At 38.9% G+C, this 22,456-nt stretch overlaps 1 protein-coding gene across 5 annotated transcripts in view; it reads left to right on the top strand.

Annotated features, from left to right (window-relative positions):
• Positions 1-22,456, top strand: part of ZRANB3 (zinc finger RANBP2-type containing 3) — a 320,697-nt gene that overhangs the window by 246,511 nt on the left and 51,730 nt on the right. For 4 of the 5 annotated variants that reach the window (XM_040474925.1, XM_040474922.1, XM_040474923.1 and 1 more), the window contains 4 exons: positions 6,116-6,235; positions 9,619-9,738; positions 12,333-12,512; positions 13,299-13,451. In XM_040474925.1, coding sequence (XP_040330859.1) covers positions 6,116-6,235; positions 9,619-9,738; positions 12,333-12,512; positions 13,299-13,451 — 573 coding nt within the window. Of the gene's footprint in view, positions 1-6,115; positions 6,236-9,618; positions 9,739-11,467; positions 11,562-12,332; positions 12,513-13,298; positions 13,452-22,456 lie in introns of those variants that run through there. The other variant, XM_040474926.1, reaches the window with a different exon arrangement.

The following is a 22,456-nucleotide window of genomic DNA, read 5'->3' as shown; positions in this document are numbered from 1 at the left end:
TCCTTCCCCTCCCCCATGGGTTCCTGTTAAGTTTCTCAGGATCCACATAAGAGTGAAACCATATGGTATCTGTCTTTCTCTGTATGGCTTATTTCACTTAGCATCACACTCTCCAGTTCCATCCACGTTGCTACAAAAGGCCATATTTCATTTTTTCTCATTGCCATGTAGTATTCCATAGTGTATATAAACCACAATTTCTTTATCCATTCATCAGTTGATGGACATTTAGGCTCTTTCCATAATTTGGCTATTGTTGAGAGTGCTGCTATGAACATTGGGGTACAAGTGCCCCTATGCATCAGTACTCCTGTGTCCCTTGGATAAATTCCTAGCAGTGCTATTGCTGGGTCATAGGGTAGGTCTATTTTTAATTTTCTGAGGAACCTCCACACTGCTTTCCAGAGCGGCTGCACCAATTTGCATTCCCACCAACAGTGCAAGAGGGTTCCCGTTTCTCCACATCCTCTCCAGCATCTATAGTCTCCTGATTTGTTCATTTTGGCCACTCTGACTGGCGTGAGGTGATATCTGAGTGTGGTTTTGATTTGTATTTCCCTGATAAGGAGCGACGCTGAACATCTTTTCATGTGTCTGTAGGCCATCCGGATGTCTTCTTTAGAGAAGTGTCTATTCATGTTTTCTGCCCATTTCTTCACTGGGTTATTTGCTTTTCAGGTGTGGAGTTTGGTGAGCTCTTTATAGATTTTGGAGACTAGCCCTTTGTCCGATATGTCATTTGCAAATATCTTTTCCCATTCCGTTGGTTGCCTTTTCGTTTTGTTGGTTGTTTCCTTTGCTGTGCAGAAGCTTTTTATCTTCATAAGGTCCCAGTAATTCACTTTTGCTTTTAATTCCCTTGCCTTTGGGGATGTGTCGAGTAAGAGATTGCTACGGCTGAGGTCAGAGAGGTCTTTTCCTGCTTTCTCCTCTAGGGTTTTGATGGTTTCCTGTCTCACATTCAGGTCCTTGATCCATTTTGAGTTTATTTTTGTGAATGGTGTGAGAAACTGGTCTAGTTTCAACCTTCTGCATGTTGCTGTCCAGTTCTCCCAGCACCATTTGTTAAAGAGACTGTCTTTTTTCCATTGGATGTTCTTTCCTGCTTTGTCAAAGATGAGTTGGCCATACGTTTGTGGGTCTAGTTCTGGGGTTTCTATTCTATTCCATTGGTCTGTGTGTGTTTTTGTGCCATGGTCTTTATTATTTAAACTAGAGCTTGGACTAGCAGACAGTTTCAGCAAAGTAAGATTGTGAATACATGAATTTTTTGCAACTTCTGCAAAACCTGAACTTCCATAACCAAAATACTGATTGGGACCTGCCATTCCACATAATTCACACTTAAGATAGTTTGAAAGCAACTTCCTGCCCAGATAATGTAAAATATGACAATGCAGTGACAGTTTTAATTAGAATAAAATCAGAACAGTTAACATGCTTGTATGGTACATTTTAAAATGCAGTCATTTGCAGCCCCCTTGTAAGAACCTAATGGAAATCCTAAAGGTTGTTACATAGATATTTTGGTTCTCTTTCTCTAGGAAGCAAGGTCACAATGATTTTTAAGTTACTAGGCTAGTCCCGATAGACTGTTTAGCCCATTATATAATTGAACTTGCAATATTAATATTAACCATAAGCCTTTCTAAACCAGTGATTAGAAGGAGTGGGAAACAGGACGCTTGGGCTTTGGCATCAGCAGTTTCTGATTGTAATGAGGAAGGGGTGATATCAGTGGAGGGTACTCTGGCAGAAATAGCTTGCTCAGGCAGGGAATGCATCTGAAACTGGGGATACAGTGGTTGTATAATTTCTAAGTCTGCAATGGATGGTAAATGAATGTACCTAAAAAATACTCCAACTTGACGTGTTTTTTTTTTGAAAGACTTATCACAGTAAATACAGCTCTTTAGCCAAACAAGCGGTTTATTAAAGTGGTTCAGTAACCATGGCAACGTATCTGGAATTTATAGCTCTTTAGTTTGAGAGTACTTCATTTCACTCTCTGAGGCACTGAAATCCAAGGCTAAAGTTCTTAATGGCCTCCATTAAGTCTCATTGTATGATGAATTTCTATTGTTTGGAAAATGTATACACACAAAATGTAGCATGCAAAATCAGTCCTATGAGTTTATAGTTGTGTGCATTAATTTTAAATAGGTACTTTCCAATTTGGAAATGTCCCTGTTAAAATTTTTTTTTATTATTGCCAAAGCTACATACGATCCTAGTTTAATGAAGAAAAACAGCTATTTCAAAAAATATGTCTTCTGAACTTATTCCCCAGAGGCAACCACTTTCTGTTCTTTTAGCTGTTTTTTGGTTTTCTTTTAATATTTACTTCAAATCCCTCAGCAACATGTTTATATTGCTTCTTGGTTTGTATTACTGCTTGCTTTGTGTCTTTAGCTGTCATCAATTATTTGAGTTTCTGTGTATTTGAAAATAGCTTTATTCTACTTTTATTCCTGATTTTTAATTTGGCTGGGTATAATTCTTAATTATAAATCATTTTCTCAGGGTGCCTGGGTGGTTCAGTCAGTTAAGCATCTAACTTTTTTTTTTTTAATGTTTTATTTATTCTTGAGAAAGAGAGACAGAGTGTGAGCAGGGGAGGGGCAGAGACGGAAACACAGAATCTGAAGCAGGCTCCAGGCTCTGTCAGCACAGAGCCCGACACAGGGCTCAAACCCACAAACTGTGAGATCATGACCTGATCCGAAGTTGGACGCTTAACTGACTGAGCCGCTTGGTTTTGGTTCAGATCATGACCTCATGGTCATGAGATCAAGCCCCACATCTTGACAGAAACTTCGGATTCTCTCTTTCCCTCTTCCTATGCCCCTCTCCCACTCATGCCCTCTAGAAAGAAAGAAAGAAAGAAAAAGAAAGGAAGGAAGGAAGGAAGGAAGGAAGGAAGGAAGGAAGGAAGGAAGGAAGGAAGGAAAGGAAAGAAGGAAGGAAGAGAAAGAGAAAAAGAAAGGAAGGAAGAAAAGAAAGATAGGAAGGAAGAAAGGAATCATTTCCTCAGAATTACTACAGATATTGAGAAATCCAATGCACTTCAAGTCTTTTGTTTTAATTATTTTCCTCCCTTCCCTGGATGCTTAAAGAATTATTTCTTTGTTCCCAGTGTTCTAAAGTTTCATGATGATGGACCACACTCTAGGTCCATTTTCATCCATGGATCCTCAGAGGACCTATTCCATTTTCCATTTTGAAAACTCCTGCCCTTAAGTTTTATGAAACTTTTTTTTTATTTCTCTGATTATTTTCTTTCCTCTGTTTTCTCTGTTGTATCTAGAAATTTTATTATTCATGTATTGCCATCTTGGTTTGGTTCTCTAATTTTCTTATACTTTTATATTTATTATAATTTTTCATCTACTTCCTGGAAGATTTTCTTGGCTTCATAACCAGTGAATTTTTAATTCCTACTGTTAGATTTTTAATTTCCAAAAGTATTTCTGCCCCTTTCCCTCTTAGTCACTCCATTTTTAGAGCATCCTGTTGTCTTACAAATGTAATCTCTTCTAGTTACACTGACTGGAAACTGTACATGGATAGGACTTATAGACTATGGCCTTCAATAACGGATGATCTGACTGGATGTCTTGTTGAGGAACCCTCAATATTAGACTCTTTAGTCTTTTCTTTTTGGCTTGTCACATTCCCTAGAATATAATCAATTTATATGATTCTCCTCTGCTGTGTAGAAGGCATGGACCTCTTTGTCTTTTTGGAGATGTGGGAGGATAAGAAGGCTGAGAGAGAAGGGCAGATCTGCACATTTATTATGTAACTTTTATTTAATCCCTATGATTTTTGTAGAATAGCCTACCATCATTGTAGGATTCCTTTATCCATATACCTTCTGTTTTATGCTCTCTAGAAAATAAATCTCTTGCTTTCTGCCAGAGCAGGTTGGAGAAGTACTCTATTGTGTGGAATAGGAATAGGAGAATATCTAGATCAGTGTTGGTACATGATCAACTCCTCAAATATTATTTTAACCAATCCTCCTGTTGTAGCCACACCCCCAACCTCACTTCCCTTAGCACCATTTCCTAAGCCTTTTTTACATTACCTCTATTCTAAACCTCTTGCTTGTCAACTTTCCATACTTCCACCTTAGGAGCTGTCAGGTTGGCTAATTAGTTACTAAGCATCTGTCTACTTTCTAATTTCCAAAGTTTTGTCACTATTAATTCCTCTTGAGTTCTCTGTATGCTTTACTGTCTTTTAAATACAACATTGAGGGGTGCCTGGGTGGCTTAGTTGATTGAGCGTCAGACTCTTGATTTCACCTCAGGTTATGATATTGCACTTCGTGAGATTGAGCCTCATGTCCAGGCTCTGCACTGATAGCTCAAGGCCTGTTTGGGATTCTCTCACTCCCTCTCTCTCTCTGCCCCTCTCCTGCTCACACTCTGTCTCTCTCTAAATAAATAAACAGTAAATATATAATACATACATACAGCATTTAGAGGGAGTCTAGGTTAAACGTGTTCAGCCTGCTCTCTTTTCCCAAAATTTCTAACTAGTTTTTTTTTAAGTTTATTTATTTTGAGAGAGAGAGAGAGAGAGAGAGAGAGAGAGAGAACATGCTTGAGCAGGGGAGGGGCAAAGAGAGAGAGAGAGAATCCCAAGCAGACTCTGCCTTGTCAGCACAGAGCCAGATGAAAGGCTTGATTGAACTCACAAATTGTGAGATCATGCCCTGGGCCAAAGTCAAGAGTTGTTCACCCAACCGGCTGAGCAATCTAACTAGCTTTTAATAGTTAAAGAGACTACATTTGTGTTTTAGATTAAATTGATGCTTTAAATTTGATTCCTATTTAATTCATCTCACATTGATTACTCATTCTTAATAGATAACTTGTCCTCAAGTTAACTAAGAAAAGCCTTTTTAGGGGCACCTGGGTGGCTCAGTCTGTTACTCATCTGTTGATCTTGGCTCAAGTCATGATCTCACTGTTCATATGTTTGAGCCCCAACATCGGGCTCCTTGCTGACAGTATGGAGCCTACTTGGGATTTTCTCTGATCTGCTCTCTCTCTGCACACTTCCCCTTCCCTCCTGCTGTCATGCTTTCACTCACTGTCTTCTCTCTCAAAATAAATAAATAAACTTTTAAAAAAAGCGAGAGAGAAAAGTCTTTTTTTTTTTTCAACGTTTATTTATTTTTGGGACAGAGAAAGACAGAGCATGAACGGGGGAGGGGCAGAGAGAGAGGGAGACACAGAATTGGAAACAGGCTCCAGGCTCTGAGCCATCAGCCCAGAGCCTGACGCGGGGCTCGAACTCACGGACCGCGAGATCGTGACCTGGCTGAAGTCGGACGCTTAACCGACTGCGCCACCCAGACGCCCGAGAAAAGTCTTTTTAATCTGAGCTATCTTGATTTTCTCCTTTCTCCTTCACTTTTTCTCCATATGTCCTTTTGTGTTCTTGACCTCCCTCCTGTTCCTTCATCCTGTCACTTCAGCCTCTTCTACAACCTTCTGCTTCTTGGAGACAAGCTTAGATCCCCTCATTGTCCATTTCCATTAGCCTATATACATTTTAAATGCCCTATTTCTAAACCTACCTAAGCTTCTTAGTTAAAAAAAACAAATGAATCAACTTTCCTTAACCCTTATGCTCCAGTCCCAGCTTTCTTAATTTATAGTCTTCTCTTAAAAAAAAAAAAAAAAAAAAAAGTGCTGTTCATTCATTTCCTCCTTAACCCTATTCCACATAGTCTTTTATATGAGCTTTCTTGAAAATGAGCTTCTAAACAAAACCACCAACTCCTTTTTGGCCATAGCCTAATTGACTACCTCTTTTCCATTGGAACTTTTTCTTCTCATTCTTGACTTGTTCTTGTTTTACTTCTCAAGGTGTTTTTGTTTGTTTTTATTCCCTCCCTTGTGTCTCTTTTTCCCTTTTCCCCTTAAATGTGGACCTCTGTTTCCTTAGGCTACCTCGAGAGCAAAGCACTTAGTTCATAGAAACTTACTGACTTCTGAAAAGTTTTTCATGCTTTATGAAAAGAAAGTGATGTAAGTGACATGATTTTTCAAATAAAGATTTGTATGACATTAATGGAGGTTTAACTTTTAATATCTAGGCAGGTGCTGTAAAGGACTATATTAAGATGATGCTTCAGAACGATTCACTTAAATTTCTGGTGTTTGCTCATCATTTAAGCATGCTCCAAGCTTGCACAGAAGCAGTCATAGAAAACAAGGTATGTTATTTTTCTATGAAATACTTTTTAGGATGCAGATTTTTAATATAATAAACATCAATTGTAGTCTTGTAATTGAGGTTTTTTGGCCTTCTTTAAATGATGGTATATTATTATTAGGTTTTCTTCTTGCAAATTACACTAATATTATATATTACTATTATGTTGATGATACACTATTAAATTTTTTCTTTTTTTAAAAAAAAATTTTTTTTTTCAACGTTTATTTATTTTTGGGACAGAGAGAGACAGAGCATGAACAGGGGAGGGGCAGAGAGAGAGGGAGACACAGAATCGGAAACAGGCCCCAGGCTCTGAGCCATCAGCCCAGAGCCCGGCGCAGGGCTCGAACTCACGGACCGCGAGATCGTGACCTGGCTGAAGTCGGACGCTTAACCACCTGTGCCACCCAGGCGCCCCTAAATTTTTTCTTTTCTTCCAGGCTTATAATTTTCCACTAATCTAATTATCTGGGTTGACTAAAATATGCTGACTTGATAGCCTATATTGTAAATTTCAGCATTGTTACTGGATACACCATTTGAGACTGATGTAGACAGTTAAAAATTAAAATTCTTATTTACCCTCAAGGCATCCTTAGAACATGGGTGATGTTGAGAGGAAACAGAGAATGAATTCAGCCAATTTTAGTGCCCAACTGCAGTCATACCTTTTAAACTTTAAACAGAGTATGTTGCCTGGAAGATTTAGTACAGGGGAATGTGAAACATATGGCCCAGGTACAGTATCAGGTAAGCTCTCCAAACCTGCTGGCCTTAACTGCATTTTCTTAGGTTCACCTAATTCCCCAACAGTCTTATCAGAGACAGCATCTGCCATTTTTTTGTTTCAGAGTTTAAATCTGTCATCTCTCTTTATGTGCTGAGGGCTTTTGGAGATGCTCAGAAACTGCGAAGAAATTTCCTGACAAATTGTGTGAGCTTAATATACATGGAGTGGCAGAACCACTTGCCTGTGTAGGTAGATTTTTTACATGGAGGAATTAAGCCATGTTTTTTAAAACTTTGTATACATATTATGAGCATTTGGCAGTCTGTTTATTAACATTACCAAAGAAGTAATTCTCATGTTTCCATCACAGACAGATTTATGATAACATAATAAAGTGCTATCTGTGAAAAGGTGTTCTCACATTGATTATCGTAGTATTTTTTTATTTTTTTATTTTTTTATTAATTTTTTTTTTTATTTTTTTTTTCAACGTTTATTTATTTTTGGGACAGAGAGAGTCAGAGCATGAACGGGGGAGGGGCAGAGAGAGAGGGAGACACAGAATCGGAAACAGGCTCCAGGCTCTGAGCCATCCCCCCAGAGCCTGACGCGGGGCTCGAACTCACAGACCGCGAGATCGTGACCTGGCTGAAGTCGGACGCTTAACCGACTGCGCCACCCAGGCGCCCCTCGTAGTATTTTTTTAAATATTGATTCCTTTTTAAAAAATTTTTTTAATAATTATTTTTTTTAAATTTTTTTTTAATGTTTATTTTTGAGACAGAGAGAGACAGAGCATGAATGGGGGAGGGGCAGAGAGAGAGGGGGACACAGAATCGGAAGCAGGCTCCAGGCTCTGAGCCATCAGCCCAGAGCCTGACTCGGGGCTTGAACTCACAAACCGTGAGATTGTGACCTGAGCCGAAGTCGGACGCTCAACCAACTGAGCCACCCAGGTGCCCCAATAATTATTTTTGAGAGAGAGAGAGAGAGAGAGAGGGAAGGAGGGAGGGAGGGAGGGAGACGCAGAATCTGAAGCAGCCTCCAAGCTCTGAGCTGTCAGCACTGAGCCCCACACGGGGGTCAAACTCACAAACCTCAAGATCATGACCTGAGCCAAGTCAGACGCTTAACCAACTGAGCCACTCAGGCACCCCTCATATAGTATTTTTTTTAATGTTTATGTATTTTTGAGAGAGAGTGCAAGTGGGGAAGGGGCAGAGAGAGAGAGGATCTGAAGTGGGCTCACCCTGACATCAGAGAGCCTGATATGGGGCTCAAACTCAGTAACCATGAGATCATGGCCTGAGCTTAAGTCAGACACTTAACTGACTGAGCCACCCAGGTGCCCCTAATACCGTACAGTATTTTTAAAACACCTTTTGAGAAAGAGTTGATTAATCTTAGAAATATTTTTAAATGATTGGGGAATAAAATTAAATTCATAATATTTTCTTATTCTGATTCCATTAAACTTAAATCCTTAAAATTACTGGGATCTATTCTAAGTATGGCAGTCTGTCTCTTCTCCCCACTTCTGCTTTATTGATGTGTTTAGAATCCCATTTAACATCACTAACATTTAAAAATGATAGGTAGTCATGGGTTGGAGGCGAATTTCTCCCAAACTCTGTCTAGCCTGACTGTGTGTATTTTCTTTAGAAAGACTGTCAGAAGATCTTATAATCTCTCTCATTGGATTTTAAATTGATCACTGATGAATTTATATGTTTGTGAAGACATACAAAGTTAATATGATACATTCTATTTAATGATTAACTTAAATATTTCCTTGTGAAAGTGAATATTTATATGTCTTGACTATTTAAGGCTGTGTTTTCCATAAAAGTGCTTATAAAATGAGACTACTATTTGAAATTCAGGACTTCTACTGAATTTTAGAAAGTTGAGTAATGAGTCATTTTTAACTACTCTCACACACACTGATTGCTCCCCTTTACCCAGCCCAAATCATCCCTAAAAGACAGCACTGTTCAATTTAGCACTTAATGTTTCCCTGCTTTTAAAAAATGTGTGTGAGTGTCTTGGTTCCCCAACTCAATGGAGATGACCTTATCACATATCTCTTTTAAATTTAGAAATGTGAAAAAAATGAATTCAAATGGTACTCTAAAAAAGCTGTTTTCCCAATTAATATTGAAATACTTCAGAAATAAATGCACTATTCTTCATGAATCCTTAATAATGGGGGTAAAATCCTCTTTCTCCCTTCTCCCCTGTCTAGCTTTATTTTTATTTTAGAATTAGTGAACCTGTAACTTTGAAGTTAGCCTGATCTGTCATTTAAAGTTTGCATGTGAATTTTCATAGAATTTTACTGAAGGCATTAGTTCAGTGATGATTTATGGAGCCCTGTTTTATACATGGCATTCACTTGGCATTGATGGTATGAAGATGAATTAGACACAGATCCTACCCTCAAGTAGATTAAAAGATTTAAAAATATGGAATTGTTATAAGAAGCATTAAGAAATTTGGTTAAGATTCTTCTTATATAACATTTACTAACCTTTCATCTTAACCCATTTCTGTTTTGTTATGTGAGCATAAAAATCAGGTATAAACTATATAAAATGAGATAGGTGCATCGGGGTTTGTGCTAATGTTGCCATCTCCCTTGTTGATACTAGACACGCTACATTAGGATAGATGGAAGTGTTCCGTCTTCAGAAAGAATACATCTAGTTAATCAGTTTCAAAAAGATCCTGATACTCGTGTGGCTATCCTAAGCATTCAGGCTGCTGGCCAGGTAAGAAATTTCAGGTGTTAATTTGATAACGAAATGTCATTAAGATAATAAAAAGGTCATTAACCATAATTATAGCTTTATATCAAGATAAAAGTGTAATAAATATTCTACTTTGGAGAATATTTGAGAGAGACCTCAACACTTTTGACTCAAAGCTTCCTAAATTTTCAAGGAAAGAATTGCCTAGATGAGTATAGCTAATTTGATTGTAATACTTTTCCGTGACCTTTTTTTTTTTTCTTACTTTTAATTTGCATAGAATATCCTTTCATTTCCTATAGCACACATCTTAGTTGGTTTTACCAGAGCTTCTGAGGCAAGGTGGCCTGAGGGAAAAGAACTCTTCTGTCTGAGAACTTTTTATGGAGTGTCCCTGGTTTGACCCTTAAGATTGGGTTTGGCTAGAAGTAAATGAGAACCCAAATTAAGAATGACTCAAATACACAAAGTTTATTCTCTTACGTAGACAGTCCAAGGTTTGCATGGTGGTTCCACAAAGTCCTTAGGTCTTAAGCTTCTCCTGTCTTTCTGCTCTGCCACTCCTAGCAGGTTATCTCTTACTTAAGAGAGCTGCTGGAGTTCTTCCACATACCTGTGATCCAGGCAGCTGACTGGAGAAAGGCACGCTGCAGCCCATTCACCTGCAGTTAGCCCCATGGTTACAACTAACTTCAAGGAAAGCAGGAGAAAGTAGCCTTTGTTTTGTCTAGTCACACTAAAAATCAGGTGTTCTGTTACAAAGAAATAAAAACCAGATGGCTCTTGTGGAAGACCACACCATGCCATGTAAGGGAGATCCTTCTGGACTTTTTTTCTACTAACATTCCACAATATTTTGATGTAAATGTCTAAGCCAGGAAACGTAACATAGGGAAAAGGAGTTGAGCATATTGAGGTGCGTCCAACCTGGTAAAGAGCATATCTGGCCTCTTCTCTAGACTGTGGAATCTAAACCAGGGCCAGAGACCTGCTTTTAGCAAGCTAATTGACATCTATAAAATTGTACAGAGAAACTCCATGACGATGAAGAAGTTCCAGAACTCACTAGGAGTTCTAACCAAAAGGAGGAGTGTCTTAGCATTTCCCCCATGTTGGATGAAACTTCTGGTCATCTGAGTTTTATGTCTGTTGAAATATTCTAGCCAGAGAGAGTATCCTCACAAAGATCTTTAAAAATGGAGTGCTCATAGCATGGGAGAAGAAAGGTTGGAGGAAGCCACACAGAAGGATCTGCTTGATAAAAAGACTTTTTGAAATTAAGATTGTATAGGGCACCAGTATTTTATTCAAGGCTTTATTCCTGAAGACCTACTGTAATTCAAAATTTGTATACCTGAATCCTTGTATGTCCATAGGCATAAAGGAAAGTAGAAAGGGCTGTGTTCTTAGGGCATGTGAATCTTCCATTATAGTTTAGTAGTATCTCAGAGGGATGTGGGTCTTGCCAGCATATTTCCCCTTTATTCTTGTATGGTCATATGATGCTTAAAAGTGTCCATCCCTCTTTAAATACTCCTTCTTATTCTTCAGCATCATCTCTAACATTTTGTGGTGTTTCCTGTCCTAAATAGCAGCACAGTTTAGCTTGATGGCTATTTGGTTCACCATGTTTTTATCACTTCTAAGTTCTGTTCCAAAGTGATACATCTTTAGTGAGAACTCATGCCCCCATCTAATGAATGCTAGTTTGACATTGTTATGTGATATAAAAATATTTGAAGGTAACAAAAAATAGCAGCACAGCAGTTGCCAAAGTCATTCTCCAATGGAAGTTCCAGTGCATGTGAACAACAGTGTGGATTAGATGATTCTGTCAACGGATGGTAGGTATTTCTGTCAACCTCATAACATCCTTTACTACTGTGTGGCAACAACTTAAGCACCGTTCACATTTCACTCAGCCTTTCAACTTTAAGATCATGTATTTTTGGACACATTCTTTGAGGATATTTGTATTATTTCTCATATATTGATTATAAAACAAGACTTAATACTTATTCATGTCACACTGTTTCAGACTGATGTAACATGCAATTGCACAAAAAATTCAGTTGTGTTACATACTGAGATACAAACCAGTAAACGAGGGTTTTGAGATGTGGGAGAAATTTCATAGGAAGAGAACATTGTGACTGGAGACATGATTTTCTTGCTTTATAGAACAACACTGAACTAAATGAATAGAGGAAGTCATTGCTGTCTGCCTAGTTGCTATGGATACCATGTGTTAGAAATTATATTCTTGTTTATAATTCATTTTATTAGATTTTCCAGTGGTAATGTGAATCCAGTCCTCATCAGAGGATAAAATGATTTTGTTTATATATATATCCATCAAACTGACTTTTGAAATTACTGAAATACCTTTTAAATGTGTTTTTTGTAGTTTACCTGGCCATTTGCAATAAGCAGTCTTCATTTGCCTTTCATGAGTTAAATTTTCTTAATTTGGCTTAAAATGAAAGACTGATTTATTTTTAAGTCCTTCAGCTTTCTCTTCTTGTTCATTTAACATGTTCAGAAAGGCTTTATTATATACGGCTCTATGTTACATTCTCAGTTTATTTGCATCTCAATTTCTTTATTTTGCTTAGGGTTTGACATTTACTGCTGCAACTCATGTTGTATTTGCTGAGTTGTATTGGGACCCTGGTCATATAAAACAAGCAGAAGACCGTGCTCACCGAATTGGACAGTGCAGTTCTGTGAATATTCACTACCTTGTTGCAAATGGGACCCTAGACACCCTTATGTGGGGAATGTTGAATCGAAAGGTAAAGCTTGAATTCAGGGTTACCATTGTACTCATTATTATGCAGAGCCTACATAAGTTAAGAGGCTGAGTTGTAGTGTTTTCAGGCAAAGGATATCCAGGTACTCTAAGGTAGTGATAAGGACCAAGTTTAGAAAGGCTTCAATTGGTAGTACCTTACCTGTCCTCTGTGATAAGGAAGAGACATGAAGTTTTCCTACTGCCTTCCAAGGCCTTCATCTACCATTTTGGAGGCCAGAAGAGGAAGAGCTAGCAAGGAAGCATAACATTTTCAAACCTCAAGTCCTTTTTGTAAGCTAAGAATAAACTGTTACTCAAGGATTGAGTTCCCAGCTAATTTTGGACAGAAGACAGCCTGTACCTGGGCTCCAGAAAGGGTAGGAGGGATGTTGCTTGCTCTTTCCACTCACCTGTCTTTTTCCTCCCCAGCCTGCAGGGGTATTTACAGAAAGGATTTGACTAGTTATTAGAGCATGTTTTTCAAGCACTGACTAGATATTCAAAATGACCAATCATATGTAGATTCAATTTCAAAGTTTATAAATATCATAATAAAATTTTTTTTGAGAAAAACTTCTGTAGTTGGACATTTTCCTCATTAAGCATAGGAATCATTGACTGTTGTAATTTTGAAATATTATGTTACTAAAATCCAATGATAGGTTGAAATGATAAGAGTTTATTCTTATGGATTACTTGTGGTTTAAATGCAAAATCACATTACGGCTTAGCAAGGGTCTGCTATGAGAGAACTTTTGTAAAATTCACATGCCTTTTCCTCTTACAGACACAAGTTACAGGGAGCACACTGAATGGTCGGAAGGAACAACTTCAGGCTGAGGAAGGTGATAAGGAAAAATGGGATTTCCTGCAGTTTGCTGAAGCTTGGACTCCAAATGAAAGTTGTGAAGAGCTCAGGAATGAAATTTTGTTCACTCATGTAAGAGCATATAACAAATTCTTTTCTCTATTTTTTTTATTTTTTAATATACTGAAACTATAACTTTGTCATTTATTTCTTAAGTAGCCACGATTCATTGTTTATGCTGTTGAAAGGAGCTTCCCCATAAAAGCTGGAAAACCTCTTAGAACCACAAGACGACATTGCAAGGAGGCTGCACCAGTGGCTCGTATCTTCCAGCAGTTACATACCAGTGCTCTCTGTTTAGCCCCTGAGAAATGCATGCTCAGTAGAATCCAGTGTTCAGAAGAAAATATCGGTGGCTGTATTTATGATCCTGAGGATATGGAAAGATGTATTGATTTTGCCACAGAGTGTAACACAAACAGGTCACAGACTCAGTAGAGATGTTTGCATTACAGTGTCCAAAGTATCTAACAATTTATACAACTTAATTAGTAAAACACAAATGAGCCAACAGAAAAACAGGTGAAGAGTGTGAGCATTATGAGGACCCTTGAGTAGCCAGTAAACGTGAAAAGAAACTGCCTCACCAAGATAAGGCAAATTGTACAGGCGCATTTTCCCTTTACAGTTAATAAGTAATCTGTGGTGTGGCTCTTTGAGATTATGTGACTGTCCTGTTCCCAGAACCTTTCATCTGGTAGTCTTAGCATTCACTATGATCTTTGTCTGAATCAGTTTTTAAATAGTGGTTTTTCTTTTCTTTTTTTTATTATTTTTTTAATGTTTATTTTTTGAGAGAGAGAGAGAGAGAGAGAGAGAGAGACAGAGTGTGAGTAGGGGAGGGGCGGAGAGAGAGAGAGAGGGAGACACAGAATCTGAAGCAGGCTCCAGGCTCCAAGCTGTCAGCACAGAGCCCAATGCGGGGCTCGAATTCACAAGCTGTGAGATCATGACCCGAGCCGAAGTCAGACGCTTAACTGACTGAGCCACCCAGGTGCCCCTAAATAGTGGTTTTTCTAATTCTGTCTTTGCTTCTGTATTTATTAGCTGGCATTTTTCTGTAAAGACAAACTTTATTTTTCCTCATTTAAAAAATATCACTGTGAGCTTGGGAATTCTGTTACTATTAATGTGTTATAATCCTTTACTTTTTTTCTTTGTTTTTCTTAAGATATGGTTTATGGAAGCTCCTTTCTCTCTTTTCTTTCATTTTTTAAACAAGTCCCTGCATTTCTTTGATTGCTTCCTTGCTTTTTGACAAACAGTTTAAGATTGACCTTTTATTATCTTTGCCCCAGACCTGGAACTGGACATTTCTTTACGGAGCCTTGATTCCCTTTGCTGGGAAGTGATATTTAGAAATCAGGGTGTTGTTTTTTGTTTTGTTTTGTTTTGTTTTTATTGCTCTGGGATGTCATTATTTCTAGGCTCTTTTCAGTGTATACAGCGATTTACATGCACATACATACATTTTGTCAGAGATAGGTTAATATGTATGTATGTATGTATATGTGCATATTTAGTTCATAAGTTCACTCTGAGACTCCAGTTCAAATCCAGCACCACCGGGTTCTTTTTCTCCTCCCATCTGTGCAGACATAAGCATTTATGTTTTTCCCTCATCCAGCAGGAAGATCTCTGTTTCTTGATATCATCAGTGTATGTGCTCTGTGGCTCTGTCCTTCCATACATGCAACACACTTTTATTTTATTTTATTTAAAAAAAAAATTTTTTTTTCAACGTTTATTTATTTTGGGGAAAGAGAGAGACAGAGCATGAACGGGGGAGGGGCAGAGAGAGAGGGAGACACAGAATCTAAAACAAGCTCCAGGCTCTGAGCCATCAGCCCAGAGCCCCACACGGGGCTCGAACTCCCGGACCGCGAGATCGTGACCTGGCTGAAGTCGGACGCTTAACCGACTGCGCCACCCAGGCGCCCCCACACTTTTAAAATAACTACTACACTAGTACCATACTTTACACCTATTAGATCGGCAACAATGGAAATACTTAACATACCAAAAATGTCAGGAGCATTTTATATACCAAACGCTTCATATACTGCTGGGTAGGAGTACAAATTGTTGTAACCCCTTGGGAGAGCATTTAGGTAATATCTGGTAAAGTTGGAAATGCCCTTAAACCAAACCATTCCATTTCTAGGAATGTCTTCTCACCCGTGGGTAGAAGGATACATGTAGAAGAATGTTTATTGAATCAGTTTTTGCATTGTTAAAGATTAGAAATAACCAAAATGCCCTGATGGGTATTTAGAAATTAACATGAATGAATTACATTTATGTCTTAACGTGACCAGATTTTGAAAACATGTTATTTTTAAACTGCATAGCCCATACACACAAATAATATTGTGTATTTATGAATACATATGTATACATAATGAAATATACAGACATTGGAATAACCCATATTAAACTTGTTATATTGACTTTATCTGGAAGGAGGAGAATGAGTCTGGGAAAGAGTAAAAAATGTAATAGCAACTTTAACAGAAATATTTAATTTTAAAGAAGAATAGGAATTTGGAGACCTGGGTGGCTCAGTCAGTTCAGCGTCCACCTCTTGGTTTCAGCTCAGGTCATGATCTCATGGTTCGTGGGTTCAAGCCTCGCGTGGGATTCTCTCTCTCTCCCTCTCTCTCTCTGCCCTTCCTCTGCTCACGTGCACTTTCTCTCTCCCTCTCAAAATAAAAAAACTTAAAAAAAAAAGAATAGGAATTAAACAGTACAGTATTACTATTTGTAAATTTTGAATGGCGGGTACGTTTCTGTATAATAATAAATACTATCAGAGAACATTAGAGAAGCTTATAATCATTCAAACTGTCTGCTTCTTCCTAGCCCCTTTGGTGCCATGTGGTGTGAAATTTGGGAGCTTAACATTTTTTATTTGAGTACAATTGACACACAATGTTACATTAGTTTCAGGTGTGCAAAATAGTGTTTTGAAAGAATGAATTTTAATTTTTGAAAGATATTATAGGAATAAAATTAAAGTCTGTAAAGTTTAGTTCCATAGGAAGAAACAATGTTTTTTATGTGGAATCTTATTAAATTTTGTATGCATTTTATTTATAAGGCTAGTACTTTTTTTTTTTTTTTTTTAGGATACTAGAATGCCATTCTATCAAATATAGCTTAAAAAAATCAAAGGATCACTTCTAAGACATTTTTCTTTTGCTTAAAAAACGACTTTCCTTTTGGTAGTGTTTATATATTTTGGTCTATAAAAAATCAATAAATACTTAAAATCCTAGGTATTTTAAAAATATGTAACTAAAATTATGATTTGTAGCTGTTTGTTCTCTAAGATTTCCTAACTATTGAATTATGTTTAAGTGTTCATTTTTAAGATAAGAATTAAGAATTTAAAATGCATTTTCCCATGTATATACATGCTTATTGTTTTTTTTAAAAATTTTTTTTTAACGTTTATTTATTTTTGAGACAGAGAGAGACAGAACATGAACAGCAGAGGGGCAGAGAGAGAGGGAGGCACAGAATCTGAAACAGGCTCCAGGCTCTGAGCTGTCAGCACAGAGCCCGACATGGGGCTCGAACTCACGGACCGTGAGATCATGACCTGAGCCGAAGTCGGACGCTTAACCGACTGAGCCACCCAGGCGCCCCCATGCTTATTGTTTTTAACTGTATTTGAAGAAAAATGTATATCTATGTATTAAGTTTTTAAAAAATCACCCAGTCACCTTTACCAAATCTTACTCCCCTGAGCCAGGTGTTTTTATTTTACAGTTTAGTGTTACCTCACACAGATTTTTCAGTGTATGTCATTTTTTAAAATAGCATATATTTATTTTTTTATTTTTTACTGAGGTAAAAATGGTATATAACATTTTAGTTTCAGGTGTACAGCATCATAATTCAATTTTTGTAAACTCTTAGCCTCCTTCATCCATTTCAGTCATGCCCCAACTCCCTTCTCCGCCTGATAACCACCAATGTGTTCTCTGTATTTACGAGTTTGGCTTAGTTTGTTTGGTTTGGTCTTTTTAGACATAAGTGAAATCATATGGTATGTGTCTTTCTCTGTCTGAATTATTTCACCTAGCATAATACCCTCAAGGTCCATTCATGTTGAAAACGGGAAGAGTTCCTTTCTTAAGCTGAGTAGTATACACACACACACACACACACACACACACACACACACACACACACACCACATTTTCCTTATACATTCATTCATTAGGTTGCTTCCATATCTTGGCTATTGTAAATAATGCTGCAATGAATTAAGAGGTGCATATATCTTCTCAAATTACTGTTTTTGTTTCTGTGGATAAATGCCCAGAGATGGAATATTTGGATCATGTGGTAGTTCTATTTTTAATTTTTTGAGGACCCTCCATACTGTCTTCCATAGTGGCTCCACCAATTTACATTCCCACACATTGTTCCCTTTTTTTCCACATCCTTACCAACACTTACTGTTTCTTATGCTTCTGATAATAGCCTTTCTTTTCCTTTTTTTATTATATGAAATTTATTGTCAAATTGGTTTCCATACAACACCCAGTGCTCATCCCAAAAGATGCCCTCTTCAATGCCCATCACCTACCCTCCTCTCCCTCCCACCCCCCATCAACCCTCAGTTTGTTCTCAGTTTTTAAGAGTCTCTTATGATTTGGCTCTCTCTCCCACTGTAACCTCTTTTTTTTTCTTCTGTCTCCTTCCCCTCCCCCATGGGTTTCTGTTAAGTTTCTCAGGATCCACATAAGAGTGAAAATATATGGTATATGTCTTTCTCTGTATGGCTTATTTCACTTAGCATCACACTCTCCAGTTCCAGCCACGTTGCTACAAAGGGCCATATTTCATTCTTTCTCATTGCCACGTAGTACTCCATTGTGTATATAAACCACACTTTCTTTATCCATTCATCAGTTGATGGACATTGAGGCTTTTTCCACAATTTGGCTATTGTTGAGAGTGCTACTATAAACATTGGGGTACAAGTGCCCCTATGCATCAGTACTTCTGTATCTCTTGGGTAAATTCCTAGCAGTGCTACTGCTAGGTCATAGGGTAGGTCTATTTTTAATTTTTTGAGGAACCTCCACACTGTTTTCCAGAGTGGCTGCACCAGTTTGCATTCCCACTAACAGTGCAAGAGGGTTCCCGTTTCTGCACATCCTCTCCAGCATCTATAGTCTCCCGATTTGTTCATTTTGGCCACTCTGGTGTGAGGTGGTATCTGAGTGTGGTTTTAATTTGTATTTCTCTGATGAGGAGCGACGTTGAGCATCTTTTCATGTGCCTGTTGGCCATCTGGATGTCTTCTTTAGAGAAGTGTGTATTCATGTTTTCTGCCCATTTCTTCACTGGATTATTTGTTTTCCGGGTGTGGAGTTTGGTGAGCTCCTTATAGATTTTGGATACTAGCCCTTTGTCCGATATGTTATTTGCAAACATCTTTTCCCATTCCGTTGGTTGCCTTTTAGTTTTGTTGATTGTTTCCTTTGCAGTGCAGAAGCTTTTTATCTTCATGAGGTCCCAATAGTTCATTTTTGCTTTTAATTCCCTTGCCTTGGGGGATGTGTCAAGTAAAAAATTGCTGTGGCGGAGGTCAGAGAGGTCTTTTCCTGCTTTCTCCTCTAGGGTATTGATGGTTTCCTGTCTCACATGCAAGTCCTTTATCCATTTTGAGTTAATTTTTGTGAATTGTGTAAGAAAGTGGTGTAGTTTCATACTTCTCCATGTTGCTGTCTACTTCTCACAGCACCATTTGTTAAAGAGACTGTCTTTTTTTCATTGGATATTCTTTTCTGCTTTGTCAAAGATTAGTTGGCCATACTTTTGTCGGTCTAATTCTGGGGTTTCTATTCTATTCCATTGGTCTATGTGTCTGCTTCTGTGCCAATACCATGCTGTCTTGATGAGGACAGCTTTGTAGTAGAGGCTAAAGTCTGGGATTGTGATGCCTCCTGCTTTGGTCTTCTTCTTCAAAATTACTTTGGCTAGGAAGATGGCGGCATAGGAGGACGCTGGGCTCACCACGCGTCCTGCTGATCACTTAGATTCCACCTACACCTGCCTAAATAACCCAGAAAACCACCAGAGGATTAGCAGAACGGAGTCTCCGGAGCCAAGCGCAGACGAGAGGCCCACGGAAGAGGGTAGGAAGGGCGGCGAGGCGGTGCGCGCTCCACAGACTGGCGGGAGGGAGCCGGGGCGGAGGGGTGGCTCGCCTGCCAAGCAGAGCCCCCGAGTCTGGCTTGCAAAAGCGGAGGGGCCAGACGGACAGAGTGTGTTCTGACAGCAAGCGCGACTTAGCGTCTGGGAGGTCATAAGTTAACAGGTCTGCTAAGAAAGCGGGAAGGCTGGAGGACAAAGGGACGGAGAGCTGCTGAGCCCCCAGACGACAGAGCTCAGTTCCGTGGGGAACAAAGGCGCTCGCCATCGCCATCTCCCCCACCCATCCCCCAGACAAAATCCCAAAGGGAACCAGTTCCTGCCAGGGAACTTGCTCGCTCCGCTCCCCGCAAACACCCAACTCTGTGCTTCTGCGGAGCCAAACCTCCGGCAGCGGATCTGACTCCCTCCCGCTGCCACAGGGCCCCTCCTGAAGTGGATCACCTAAGGAGAAGCAAGCTAAGCCTGCCCCTCCTGCCCCCGTGCACCTTGCCTACCCACCCTAGCTAATACGCCAGATCCCCATCACCACAAGCCTGGCAGTGTGCAAGTAGCCCAGATGGGCCACGCCACCCCACAGTGAATCCCGCCCCTAGGAGAGGGGAAGAGAAGGCACACACCAGTCTGACTGTGGCCCCAGCGGTGGGCTGGGGGCAGACATCAGGACTGATTGCGGCCCCGCCCACCAACTCCAGTTATACACCACAGCACAGGGGAAGTGCCCTGCAGGTCCTCACCACTCCAGGGACTATCCAAAATGACCAAACGGAAGAATTCCCCTCAGATAAATCTCCAGGAAATAACAACAGCTAATGAATTGATCAAAAAGGATTTAAATAATATAACAGAAAGTGAATTTAGAATAATAGTCATAAAATTAATTGCTGGCTTGAAAACAGTATAGAGGACAGCAGAGAATCTCTTGCTACAGAGATCAAGGGACTAAGGAACACTCATGAGGAGCTGAAAAGCGCTTTAAACGAAATGCAAAACAAAATGGAAATGACGACATTCACATTGAAAAGGCAGAGGAGAGAATAGGTGAACTAGAAGATAGAGTTATGGAAAAAGAGAAAGCTGAGAGAAAGAGAGATAAAAAAAATCCAGGAGTATGAGGGCAAAATTAGAGAACTAAGTGATGCACTAAAAAGAAATAATATACGCATAATTGGTATCCCAGAGGAGGAAGAGAGAGGGAAAGGTGCTGAAGGGGTACTTGAAGAAATTATAGCTGAGAACTTCCCTGAACTGGGGAAGGAAAAAGGCATTGAAATCCAAGAGGCACAGAGAACTCCCTTCAGACATAACTTGAATCGATCTTCTGCACGACATATCATAGTGAAACTGGCAAAATACAAGGATAAAGAGAAAATTCTGTAGGCAGCAAGGGATAAACGTGCCCTCACATATAAAGGGAGACCTATAAGACTCATGACTGATCTCTCTTTTGAAACTTGGCAGGCCAGAAAGGATTGGCACGATATTTTTAGTGTGCTGAACAGGAAAATTATGCAGCCAAGAATCCTTTATCCAGCAAGTCTGTTATTTAGAATAGAAGGAGAGATAAAGGTCTTCCCAAACAAACAAAAACTGAAGGAATTTGTCACCACTAAACCAGCCCTACAAGAGATCCTAAGGGGGATCCTGTGAGACAAAGTACCAGAGACATCACTACAAGCATAAAACATACAGACATCACAATGACTCTAAACCCGTATCTTTCTATAATAACACTGAATGTAAATGGATTAAATGCGCCAACCAAAAGACATAGGGTATCAGAATGGATAAAAAAAACAAGACCCATCTATTTGCTGTCTACAAGAGACTCATTTTAGACCTGAGGACACCTTTAGATTGAGAGTGAGGGGATGGAGAACTATTTATCATGCTACTGGAAGCCAAAAGAAAGCTGGAGTAGCCATACTTATATCAGACAAACTAGACTTTAAATTAAAGGCTGTAACCAGAGATGAAGAAGGGCATTATATAATAATTACAGGGTCTATCCATCAGGAAGAGCTAACAATTATAAATGTCTATGCGCCAAATACCAGAGCCCCCAAATATATAAAACAATTACTCATAAACATAAGCAACCTTATTGATAAGAATGTGGGAATTGCAGGGGACTTTAACACTCCACTTATAGAAATGGATAGATCATCTAGACACACAGTCAATAAAGAAACAAGGGCCCTGAATGAGACATTGGATCAGACGGACTTGACAGATATATTTAGAACTCTGCATCCCAAAGGAACAGAATATACTTTCTTCTCGAGTGCACATGGAACATTCTCCAAGATAGATCATATACTGGGTCACAAAACAGCCCTTCATAAGTTTACAAGAATTGAAATTATACCATGCATACTTTCAGACCACAATGCTATGAAGCTTGAAATCAACCACAGAAAAAAGTCTGGAAAACCTCCAAAAGCATGGAGGTTAAAGAACACCCTACTAACGAATGAGTGGGTCAACCAGGCAATTAGAGAAGACATTAAAAAATATATGGAAACAAACGGAAATGAAAATACAACAATCGAAACGCTTTGGGACACAGCGAAGGCAGTCCTGAGAGGAAAATACATTGCAATCCAGGCCTATCTCAAGAAACAAGAAAAATCCCAAATACAAAATCTAACAGCACACCTAAAGGAAATAGAAGCAGAACAGCAAAGACACCCCAAACCCAGCAGAAGAGAAATAATAAAGATCAGAGCAGAAATAAACAATATAGAATCTAAAAAAACTGTAGAGCAGATCAACGAAACCAAGAGTTGGTTTTTTGAAAAAATAAACAAAATTGACAAACCTCTAGCCAGGCTTCTCAAAAAGAAAAGGGAGATGACCCAAATAGATAAAATCATGAATGAAAATGGAATTATTACAACCAA

This window comes from Herpailurus yagouaroundi, unplaced genomic scaffold (assembly GCF_014898765.1).
Source record: "Herpailurus yagouaroundi ecotype Mexico unplaced genomic scaffold, PumYag 140, whole genome shotgun sequence".
Classification (NCBI taxonomy): domain Eukaryota; kingdom Metazoa; phylum Chordata; class Mammalia; order Carnivora; family Felidae; genus Herpailurus; species Herpailurus yagouaroundi.
Note: the sequence above shows the minus strand (reverse complement) of the source record. Positions and strands in the feature narration are given on the sequence as shown.